This window comes from Meriones unguiculatus, chromosome 11 (assembly GCF_030254825.1).
Source record: "Meriones unguiculatus strain TT.TT164.6M chromosome 11, Bangor_MerUng_6.1, whole genome shotgun sequence".
NCBI lineage: Eukaryota > Metazoa > Chordata > Mammalia > Rodentia > Muridae > Meriones > Meriones unguiculatus.
Window position 1 is genome coordinate 85,122,260 of NC_083359.1, and position 11,666 is coordinate 85,133,925.

The 11,666-nt window shown below is 43.1% G+C and overlaps 1 protein-coding gene across 1 annotated transcript; it reads left to right on the forward strand.

Moving 5' to 3' along the window:
• Positions 1-298: 298 nt before the first annotated feature.
• Sele (selectin E) lies at positions 299-10,117 on the forward strand. Its single transcript, XM_021639428.2, has 14 exons — positions 299-404; positions 721-804; positions 1,200-1,583; positions 2,064-2,171; positions 2,618-2,806; positions 3,539-3,724; positions 3,826-4,014; positions 4,947-5,135; positions 5,446-5,634; positions 5,728-5,904; positions 6,513-6,623; positions 7,330-7,351; positions 7,459-7,535; positions 8,389-10,117. The coding sequence occupies exons 2-13, from the start codon at positions 768-770 to the stop codon at positions 7,514-7,516; spliced, it is 1,839 nt and encodes a 612-aa protein (XP_021495103.1). The 5' UTR covers positions 299-404; positions 721-767; the 3' UTR covers positions 7,517-7,535; positions 8,389-10,117.
• The last annotated feature ends 1,549 nt before the right edge of the window (positions 10,118-11,666 follow it).

An 11,666-nucleotide genomic window follows, 5' to 3' on the forward strand; every position in this document is an offset into this window, starting at 1 on the left:
CATGAGTGATAACAGTAATTCAACATTATGACACAGGAATTGAAATCACATATTTGAATCATATTTGATAAAACTGTATACCAATTGCAGGAGCCCAGAAAAAGATTAGTTTAATGGAGTTTCTGACATCACTATGAAAGTGTCTTAACTCGGTGGATATTCCCAGAAAACTTTTTGGATGTGGTTGAGGATTTCCTCCTTACCAGATTTTGATAATAATGTCCTATGACTCACAGGAAGCCAGCTCCTGTGAGTCCTATAAAGGCTCTATAAAGAGGCTCCAGCCAAAGCAATAATCAGTGGTCCTCGGCTGACTACACAACCAAACTGCGAGAAGAAGAAAAAGACAGAAGCAGGAGCAGTGCATCTGAGGATTCCAACGTTCAAGCAACCATTGCAGAATAGTAAGTGAAGTGCAGATTCTGAGCCAGAGGAGACTTGGGTCTATAACATAGATTTATATGTGTGTACACATATGCAAAAAAAGAAAAAGCTTTCTAATGAAAAACTCTATCTAAGCTGTTATAACAGTGTAACCTGCCTTTTCTTAAAATCTTAAAGTTTGCATTTATTTACCATAGTAAATGTCCGCAACCTAAGTGACGAGGTACAGGAATCCTAAAACCTCACAGTGTTGACTTAAATGCTACGATAGAACCGTGTGAGGAACCCACACGTACAGTTTCCGTCTGTGACTAATTCTGCACTTTCTCTCCTCAGAAAAGCATCACCAGTCTAACCTCCGGAGGAAAGAAGCTGCTGGAGCCATGACTGCCTCACGCTCTCTCGCCACTCTCACTTTTGGTAAGCTGGAGTCATCCGAGACCAGGTCACTCATCAATTCACCCCACTGACTCTTAAGAACGAGGGTATTTTTCTGTGTGGGGTTGTTCTGTGTGTTGTGTGGTGGTGAGCAAGACTGCTGATCTCCCCCTGTGGTTCTGCCCTGCGGTGGGAATAGTTAGTTCCCTTACATGGGAAGGATGGATCTTAAATGACCTGTTTGTTCATTTGGTTCCTGAAAGGGAGCTCGGACAGGTGTCACGTAGCATCCAATGAACTTTGTTTTCTCTGACTTCCATTGTACTGTGTAGTTGGAGGATAACATTGTTTGGGCCATCACAAGGCCCCTACAAGTCAAAAGTAAGACTCCACAAAGAAAGACTAAACTTTGCTGTTCCTTTCTTGCTCCAACCCAGTGCTTCTCGTGGGAAAGAGCATAGCCTGGTATTACAACACCTCCACTGAACCCATGACGTATGATGAAGCCAGCGCTTACTGTCAACAGAAGTACACACATCTGGTGGCTATCCAGAACAAGGAAGAGATCAACTACCTGAACTCCACCCTGAGATATTCGCCAAATTATTATTGGATTGGAATCAGAAAAGTCAATAACGTATGGATCTGGGTGGGGACCCAGAAGCCTCTGACCGAGGAAGCTAAGAACTGGGCTCCAGGTGAGCCAAACAACAAGCAAAGAAACGAGGACTGTGTAGAAATCTACATCCAAAGACCCAAAGATTCGGGCATGTGGAATGACGAGAGATGTGACAAAAAGAAGCTGGCTCTGTGCTATACAGGTATGAAGAGTCTGCATGGTGGAAGGCAGGTTCTGCACACAGGCAGCCTGACAGAGTTAAAGAATGCAAAAACAATTAGTCTCTGCTGTGCACATATTCTGCTCTTAAAGAGAGGATTATAAACACTCCAATAATAATAGGCATCTCCTTTTAGTGATTTCTTTGGGTAAAGTCAAGAATGTATGGGTATATGTATACATGCATGCAAACATAGCTCTATCAATACTTACAGAGTATATACACTTGAATAAAATACGTGTTCTAGCTGTTTGTTTGTAGCTATTCTACTGGAATTCATTTATTATTACCAAATTATACAGCAGATGAACCTAGGCCTTGGATCTAGCATGTCAGTCAAAACCTCAAGCCCTATTGTCGTTAGTATTATCTGGATTGCACTGATTCTAAATTAGAAACAAACAAAAATTCACGATGAACGCCATGTAGCTGACTGACCTCACACGGACTGTGCTTTCTCAGCTTCCTGTGCCCGTGAATCCTGCAGTGGTCACGGCGAGTGTGTGGAGACCATCAACAGTTACACCTGCAAGTGCCACCCGGGCTTCCTTGGACCCAACTGTGAGCAAGGTAAGTCTTGTCCTCGCCTGTTCAAACATGTCTCCGAAGATGGTCTCGTGTTCCAGATGGCTTGTTAGCTGGGTCCACATGTTTTCTCTACTTGAGTACACAGAGTGAGAACACTGCAGTAGGTGAGACTATGAAATCAGCCCCTCCTGGGTCTAACCCCAGACTTACTACCTGGAAGAAGTAGTCTTACTTCTTCAAGTATGATGGCATATTTCAGTTGTCATCAAACTAAACTTAATACTGCACGCGACAGCTCTCTGTATCCAAGCTTTTGAGGTTCCAGAGAAACACGAAGCTAATAGTAGACACAGTGTCATAGTCTAATGGTGCCACAGAGCCTGGACCACGGGAAGTGTTCAGTGGGCAGTTAATGACAGTGTCCAGTGTTCCTCTCTCAAGTGCAAGGTGGGAGATGAGCGGATGTGTGACTTGATTCTTTTTTTCAGTTGCGACCTGCAAACGACAGGACGATCCTGACCACGGAAGCATGAACTGCACTCATCCTTTTGGCCTCTTCAGCTATAATTCCTCCTGCTCTTTCAGCTGTAATAGGGGCTACCTGCCCAGCAGCATGGAAACGACCACGCGGTGTATGTCCTCTGGAGAATGGAGTGTGCCAGCCCCAGCATGCCATGGTAACGCTCAAATGCAACAAAGCTTCTTACTCCTCCTCATTGCCTTCGTTTCTATCCAGCGTATAACTTATTCCAATTCTGTGCAAAGTTCTTCTTCTTGTTTCATTTAACAAAATGAATTCTCTCTATGGGTTATGTGGGAAACCCGGTACCTGTTTGGTTTAATGTAGGATTTTTCACTTTTTGGGTATTTGGGAGAGCAGTATTTCTGAGGTTCTGGGGACATGTAAAGGGAGTTGTCATGGAGACAGTGGAAACACATCTGGACAGCCTCATGACTTTCTTGTGGACTTTCCTGTCCAGCTCTACCATGCACTGGGACCTACTTTAGCAATGATCTTCTGCTTACACAGCTATCTTAGTCCTCTGGGGCAATCAAAAAGATTCACTGCTTAGGTCCTTTGTATGTCAATATTGCTTTAACACCAAGTCAGGAATCTTGATCTCGAAGCTGTTATTTTCTTCGTTTTTGTTTTTTCTACGTGTAGTAAAATAAATCAGAAACCACCCAGTATAGTCAAAGCAAAAATTAAGAGGAAAATATAAAAATATGAATAGCATAGTAAAACATTTGTTATGAGTCTTTATGTTATCAAGAATTGGCTCAGAGTTTGGGCCATGCCCTTTGAAGATGGGTTTCACCTTCTTGGATACACCATAATTTAAGAGAAAATAAAAGCACCCATGGAATTTTCTTTGAGTGAAACTCTCTCTTCTCTTTCATCTCCTCAGTGGTTGAATGTGAAGCTTTGACAAACCCTGCCAATGGTTTCAGAAAATGTTCCTCAAATCCCGGGAGCTTCCCCTGGAACACGACCTGTACGTTTGACTGTGAGGAAGGGTACAGACGAGTTGGAGCTCAGAATCTACAATGTACCTCTTCCGGGATCTGGGACAATGAGAAGCCATCATGCAAAGGTAGTGTTCTTCTGTGTTGAGATCCATCCATTCTCTTCCTCAACCAAGGCTTGAGATGGGCAAGCCAGGTTTACTAATTTGGAGGGGTGCTTGTGTTCCAGCTGTGACCTGTGATGCCATCCCTCAGCCTCAGAATGGCGCCGTGAGCTGCAGCAGCTCAACAGCTGGAGAGCTGGCCTTTAAGTCGTCCTGCAACTTCACTTGCAAGCACAGTTTCACGCTGCAAGGGCCAGCCCAGGTTGAATGCAACGCACAAGGGCAGTGGATACCACAGATTCCAGTGTGCAAAGGTGAGTAAGAAACTGTCCCTCTAACACGCTCATTTCCACAAAATCTGTCATCTTCTGTCTTGGACAATGACATTGGGTATCCCCTGTAACTATTATGAGGGCAACAGTAGTATTTCGGAAATTGATGTTTAAAAAATGAACACATGGCCAGAAAACAGCACTGTATGCAAGTGACATTAAAAATGATGTTTTTTTTTCTTTTTTGTTTCTAAACTAGAGTATATTAATAATATTAATTTACTGGCATTGGCATAGCGTAAGGAGAATTCTTAATGTAAGAGAAACCCCATTTAAAATGTACAATACAGAATAATGGAAGTACTACTCAAACCTCACACTTTTATCACACAAGTCTAAAATTCATTGCTGGCAGTGGCTGACAATATTCCCAGCTTGGTGTCTGTCACCTTCGAGGATTGTTTTGATAGAGACATAAAAGCAATGAGATTTAATTCATGTCACAGCAAAAGCAGGAATGTTTGGAACAAGCAGCTTTCATTCTCCAGTTCTGCCATCCCCAGCCGAATTGAGCACTGAAAGAGTTCTGGGGGCAAAAAGGCACACGCACCAAACTCACACGAACAGCAGGCAAACTGCAGAGAAGGCCTCTTCTCTTTCCTTTCTTTGGCGCCACTTGAAAGCATTCAGGGCCCGTACCTTGTTCTCTGGTGGTGTAAAATCTTTCTTTTTACCATCACTCAGCACATCAGCCCGAGGTGGAGGGACCGTGTTCTTTCTAATGGTTGCCCCAATTAGGTGTCCTTATCACGGAGAGATTGAACATGCGAACTCCTGCCTCCCCAGAAATGCATAAGGAGGAGTTATGCTGAGTTCTTTTCGCACAGCCCTGTGCTAGTTGAACCTAGCCATTCCGTAACAAGTGTTCTCAGGCATCGCCGTGGGATTTTCTCACCGTTTCTCGGCTTTCTCAGCTCTCCAGTGCGAAGCCTTATCCGAGCCACGGTGGGGCCACATGAAATGTCTCCCCAGCCCTTCTGAAGCGTTCCGAAGTGGATCCAGTTGTGAGTTCTCCTGCGAACGAGGATTTGAATTGAAGGGATCAAAAAGGCTTCAGTGTGGCCCAAGAGGGGAGTGGGACAGCAAAAAGCCCACGTGTTCAGGTGAGTTTCTTTTTCTTTTTTTTTTTTTTTTTTACTTTATTGTGTGTGTGTGTGTGTGTGTGTGCACTCTAAGACCCATGTGTGGAGATCAGAGGACAATCTGGCAGAAGCTGATTTTTATATGCGTCCTGTCATGTGGGTCCCAGAAATGAAGTTCAAGTCTTTAGGATTGGCAGCAATGCCTTTACCCGCTGAGCCATCTCTCCGCCCCCCTGCAGACATACACACTTCGGCATCTTTGTGGCTTGGCTGCCCCGAGACACGCGCTATAGCCCCATGCTGACTCCTCTGAATGGCTTCTCTCTTCCAGCTGTGAGATGCGAAGCTGTTCCTCAACCTCAGAATGGCTCCGTGGAGTGTGCCCATGCGGCAACCGGAAAATTCACCTACAAGTCCTCGTGTGCCTTTCAGTGCAACGAGGGCTTTGAATTACAAGGATCAGCTCAACTGGAGTGCACACCCCAGGGAGAGTGGAGCCAAGGAGTCCCCTCCTGCCGAGGTAATGCCGAGTTCAGGCTCACGCGACACGCATCAACCTAGCAGTTTTGTGGTCAGGTTTTTGTAACTTCTACCACGGACGTATTTTTTGCAGCGGTCCAATGCCCCAGCCTCGACGTTCCGGGAAAGATAAACGTGAGCTGCAGTGGGGCAGCGGTCTTCGGCACGGCGTGTGAATTTACGTGTCCTGATGGATGGGCACTCAACGGATCTTCGGTTCTGACATGCGGTGCCACGGGAAGCTGGTCCGGGGCGATGCCTACCTGTGAAGGTGATGCATCGATGCATGCTGGTTGCCTGGGGGAGAAAAGAGAAGGAGGGGTGTCTGCATTGCGAAGGGAGCTACCTGTCCATTATGTCCCAGTCAGGATGGTAGGTTGTAGAGATGGATAGAAAGAAAACAGAAAATGACGCACGTCCATGGAACAGGCAAAACGCCCGGTTCTGACCCGCCATTCCACTTCCCTCTCCAACACGCCTCACTGACTCCCTCTGTTATCATGGTTTGTTTCCACTGTCCTCTCTTGTCCTCCCTCTCACTCCCTTTAGACCCCTCACTGCTCCCTCAGAGTGGGATTCCGGTAATCAGAAAGGGGAGATCTAGAGACTAAAGGAGGAGTAGGAGATAAGAAATATGAGAGAGAAGACCAGGGTAGTTCACTGTTAAAGGATGCGTGCGCGCTTACGTTCTTACGCAGCCTCAATGGCGCTTTGAGGAATTGTTTACATCTTCCACCCCAAGTCTCTGCCTCATGCACTTGACGACACGGCTCCTCCTCTAATAGTAATGACTATGCAGAGAAAAGGCTAACTGACAGGGCCGAGAGACCCTAAAGCCAAGCGTTGCTCATACGGTCTCCTCCTCATTCGTTTCCTCAGCTCCCACCAGCCCCACCCGGCCCTTGGTAGTTGCGCTTTCTGCGGCAGGGACCTCGCTCCTGGCATCGTCCTCATTTCTCTACTTGTTGCTGAGATACTTCCGGAGGAAAGGTAAATTCACACATCCATTCCAAAAAATGATTTTGAAAATTATATATATGAAAATTATATATATGTGTGTGTGTATGTATGTGTGTGTGTGTGACTGATGAGCTATGCTCTCTCAAAATTTTTCATTAGAATCTAGAAAGTAGAACCGAATTATTAGATAGCCTCAGTAAATGCCGATGTAATCGAGCAAAAGTTTCAGGACAAGGCTTTGTGACTAGGTGTTGAAAAAGTTTTAGGAAGCCTGTGTTAGCTGTGCTGACACTGCTTAGCTCCAGGGGGCGCTACTCACCTCAGATTCCATGGTGCCCTTGGCGTCGCTCACGCAGAATTACAGAGTTAAACCATGATTCTATTGGGAGAATAAGTACAACGCTTTCAAGTAACAGAGAATCGCTTGGGACAGTCTAAATTTGTGAATGATAAATATATCCTTATCAGAATATATATATATATATATATATATATATATATATATAAATCAGGATATATATGTAAATATATATATATATATATCTGCAACGATTTCCTGGTGTCAGGAATCTGCTGTGTTCTTTGAATGTTCCTTCCTCTGAATTTTACCTTAATTGCCACTGCATGTTAATTACAGAGCCTCCGTAATAATGAGAGTATAAGCCCGGATGAGTCAAATAAATCTGATTTGCTTGAAAGTCATTAGTCCAAATTAATCTTTTTCTTTCTCTTGCAGCAAAGAAGTTTGTCCCTGCTAGGTAAGTTGAGTTCTTATACAAAGCATGCTATTTAATACTCCATCCTTTTTTTTTTCCTCTGTACATGGGAAAGCAGTGTTTGACATACTTTCCTCATGTTTCCACAGCAGCTGCCAAAGCCTCCAGTCTTTTGGAAACTATCAAGCACCTTCTTATAGCATCTAAAATCAAGACAATCAATCAGGTATGGCTTGGGCAGGTCATGTTAATGAGAGAAAATCCCCTTTATGAATGGCCTTTCTCCTTGACACCTTCAATCCTGCCATTGCTTAGAGGGAACCCCCATCTTTATGATAATGCATAGAAAGTTATTTCTTTTTGTGTGTCTGTTTTGGATCTATTTATTTGTGGATGACCACGGTGGGGGTGGTAGTGATGGTGAGCGCCGGCTCCACTCAGCAGCTGAACTCCTAAGCTAGGGAGTCTGGGGGGGGGGGGGCTATTCCATCATTCCTCTGTGATGAAGAAAATCAGGCACAGAATTTATGGGAACTTGCCCGAGTTTTCAAAGCTACTGTGCCGTGTCGCTGAGACTCAAATACCAGCAGTAGTGTGATCTGGAATCTGTGATCCTCAGGATCCACATTGCTTCTGGGAGTATGTCTGAAAGGTCAAGACCTTTTAAATATTTTTTTTTTCTTAATGAATAGAATTTTTGGTGTAGTTTGGGGCTTAGAGAAAGATTGATCAGAAAGTAGATGTTTCAATTTGCCTTTTTAGACCCCTTCCTTAATTTTCTTCTAATAACAACTTTCATTAGCATAGTTATTAATGGTGAATTACTAATAATTAAAGTCCAAGGTGCACTAGGGTTCATTCTTTGGGTTATATACTCCATACAGTTTAACAAGTAAACCTGACGTATATCTACCATTATTACAGTATCATACAGATCAGTTTCATTATTATAACTGAATGATATTGGGAGTTCATTTCTGGGCCACCTTCAAGTCACAGCCTGCTTCAAGGGTGTATCTTGTTGTTGCTTCCAGCATGCAGGTTATTTGAGAGACGTTCACACTTGCTTGTATTTGCAGGAGCACAGGTGCATCCTGGGAAATAGAATGCTACGCTATAGGAGGCAGAAAATGAACTGTCTGAGGAATCCTGGATTCTCTTGGTCTTCTTGGCAACTGGGAGCCTGATTCCATGGATCAACACTCAGTGACAAAGCGCCCAGACCTCCACCAGAATGACTCAGTTTCTTTTTTTTTCCTAGCCACGGTATCAAGAAAGTGCTGGCCACAGAAGGTGGAGGGTACGCTCTTCAAAAAGAGAGTGAATAGGCCAAGGGGCCTGGCACAGCAGAATCCTTTCCGACTCCCTTGGTCACGCTGGACTTTGGGAAAAGAAACATCATTTTGTGGTGTTGTTTCTTTTGTTTGTCCCACACATGGTGTTTCAACTGCTAATGCTGTTACTGTTGTCAGCAGTGGAAAATAATATTTATCAGTAGTTTTGAACAAACAATTTTCTGGTTCTATCTGTAAAAAAAAAAAAGAGGCAAAAGTGTTATATTCTCAGGTTATGGCATGGGAGTGTCATCAGGGGTACAAGGTGCAAATCCTGATGAGTACTACCCATTGCGACTGGTGGGCAGACTCACCAGCTTTATCCCCATGGGATTCAGTGGTCTCTGAAGTTTTCTTGGACATTGTATTTTGTGTCCTTGAATCCAGCATGATGTCTATCGCTCTTAATTCAGGTTCAGGGTCAAAAACAATAAAAAACAAACAAAACCAAACAGAATCCAGTGACTTATCAAGGCAAAAGTTATTCTAAATCTATTATTATTATTATTATTATCAAACCCTAATGTTATATCTGCAGTAAACTTACTTTCAAAGTGAGAAATTAGTGCAGAACCCTGAGTATTTTAGTGTAGCTGGTTTTAAGACATGGTACTATCAAAAGAATAGAAGTTGAAGAGAGAGTTTGTATGTTTGGGCGATTTTTTTTCTTCCTCAAAAAAATTATTTTTTTCTGGAAGGAAAAAACTTCCTTGAGGCCAGGTGTTCTGATTTAATAAACAAATAAATGCTAAAAAGGAAAGGCACATTTTAAAAAGTATTTGTGTAAGAGCGTGTCAAAATGCAAGTGTGCTTTGCATTCCTATAAAGGTGGTTTTCCCACATAACAAACGGATGCCTGATTCTTGTATGTTGGATAGGATTCTAAATCCATGATGAGGATTTACCACCTAATGGATCCAGGCAGCAGAGTTTTAAAGAGTAAAGGTGTCAAGCAGCTACTCTGTGGTTGTTCATATGTCCTAGAGAAAAATTGTGAACACTACGATTATGTGGTTTTTCCGAGATTAAAATTCCTAAGGAATTTCACCCATAGCAGGAAATCGCGAATGCTTGGTCAGTAAGAGTCAAAGGTGCCCCAACTTCCAAAGTAAGGTATTAGAGAAAGATTTTCTTTTGAGAGTTCCTTGCTGAATAGCGGCACTGGGAGAGTCAACAGTGAACTGGGTAGTATGATAAGCAGTAGGAAGAAAGGGAAGGAAGAGAGGAGCAGAAGTGATATCAAGAGCGAGCAATCGAGAGAGTAACTGTTGTTATAAATGTAAATGATTACGTATTTTGTATCAGGAAATAATGGTGTGAAATGTAAATGTGGTCTGTATCTGAGGTTTATAAAGTATTTTAAATTATGATTTAAAATATTTTATGGTTTACGGGTATGTGTTTATTTAAATACGTCAAACTTACTGTATTCACATGTCAGTATACTGTTTGGCAATAAATGTGTTTCTACTTATCTTTGTATATTTTAATTTTTTAGGCATCAAGATAAAAATCTGTGTGCCATAAAATTTACATTTTGATTAATTAATTAATGTGTGTGTGTGTGCATATGTTAAAAATTTTAATGCATCGAGATAAAAATCTGTGTGCCATAAAATTTACATTTTGATTAATTAATTAATTAACGTGTGTATGTTTGTGTGTGTGTGTGTATGTTGGGGCCTGTGGGTTTTGTGTGTGTGAATGTGTGGAGATCAGAGGACATCTTGAGGAGTCAGCTCTCTCTTTTCACCATGGGTTTGAGTGGCAAGTGCTTTTATTCACTGGGGAATTTTGCTGGCACAAAAGTCTCCCTTCTAAAATGGAATATCAGGCAATCATATACCTAACTCTGCAACATTTCTATTGCCTTGGAATAGAAATTGCCATGGGATTGTCCCTCACAATCTTTTAAGTTTTAAATCTTTTAAATCTTCTGAATTTCTTGTATATTCATATGCACAGGAATGTCCACCATCAAACACCTCTCTACACCCTCATCCGTTCTTATAAATTGACAGTGCCTAGGGTCTGCAGCTCTGTTGCCCTTAGCGCCTTCTACTAGAGCAGAGGAAACCCGGTTATTACCAGACGTTTGTACAGAATGGTGACTGCCTTCCTTCTTGTCTTACTAAGTTCCAGATTACGCCTACCCCTTCCTCCATCTTCTTCCCACATCCTTTTCTTCCCTTCTCCTCCCCTCCATGGCAATACTGTTCTACACTCTGTCTATGGATTTGCCTATTCAGCACATCTGATATACACAGAGTACCAGATGACCTTCTGCCTAGTTCTTTTTACTTGGCGTACTGTTTTCTAGCGTCCTCCATGGTGTAACATGTATCAACCCTTTATCAGAATTATAATCTTTGTAAGGATTGACCAGATTTTGTGGCGGCGCTACTCGGGCCGTTTTCTCTGGGTATCTTTCCACATTTTGACTACTGTGAATAACGCTGCTGTGAACACCCACATGTGACTGTTTGAGGTGCAACCTTCTCTCCATCATCTTAGCGTATGTCTGGAGGCAGGTCACGTCGGTTTTGGAGGAACCTTCCAGCTCTCTCCCGAAGAGGCTGCTCCATTTTACAGTCGCACAGGCAACGAGCAGGGCTCCAGTTTCTCTGCATTCTCGCTAATACTTCCCGTTGTCTCTCTTTGGTCATCACTGTTCTAGCGTGCACAAGAGTGCCAATACCAAAAGAGGTCCAAACGTATTAATAATCTAAGAGTCACCAAGACCGAGGAAGTAAAGTCAATGCTGCCTGCCAGTCTCGGTCGCTGTAATTCCAAAGAGTTCATGTTCACTGACACCAAGGATTTAATGATAGTCCCCCAAGCCTAGATTCACAATGAGCTTCTCCCCTACCGATATCTACACTCTTCCTGCTGCTGCTGTTAATAGGCCTGATATGGGCAAAACTTACCTAATTCACTGGTCACCTTGAGCTGTGACATACATTTTGCTTCCGTCTAGGAGGCTGCTAACCCTGGTTCTCGAGCTGTGGGTCCTGAGCTGAATG

Bases quoted from the DNA above. Each gene is read 5' to 3' on its own strand.
- Sele (XM_021639428.2), top strand. From the start codon at position 768: ATGACTGCCTCACGCTCTCTCGCCACTCTCACTTTTG. The intron at 2,807-3,538 runs GTAACGCTCAAA...TCATCTCCTCAG, and splicing joins GCCAGCCCCAGCATGCCATG to TGGTTGAATGTGAAGCTTTG. The intron at 3,725-3,825 runs GTAGTGTTCTTC...CTTGTGTTCCAG, and splicing joins TGAGAAGCCATCATGCAAAG to CTGTGACCTGTGATGCCATC.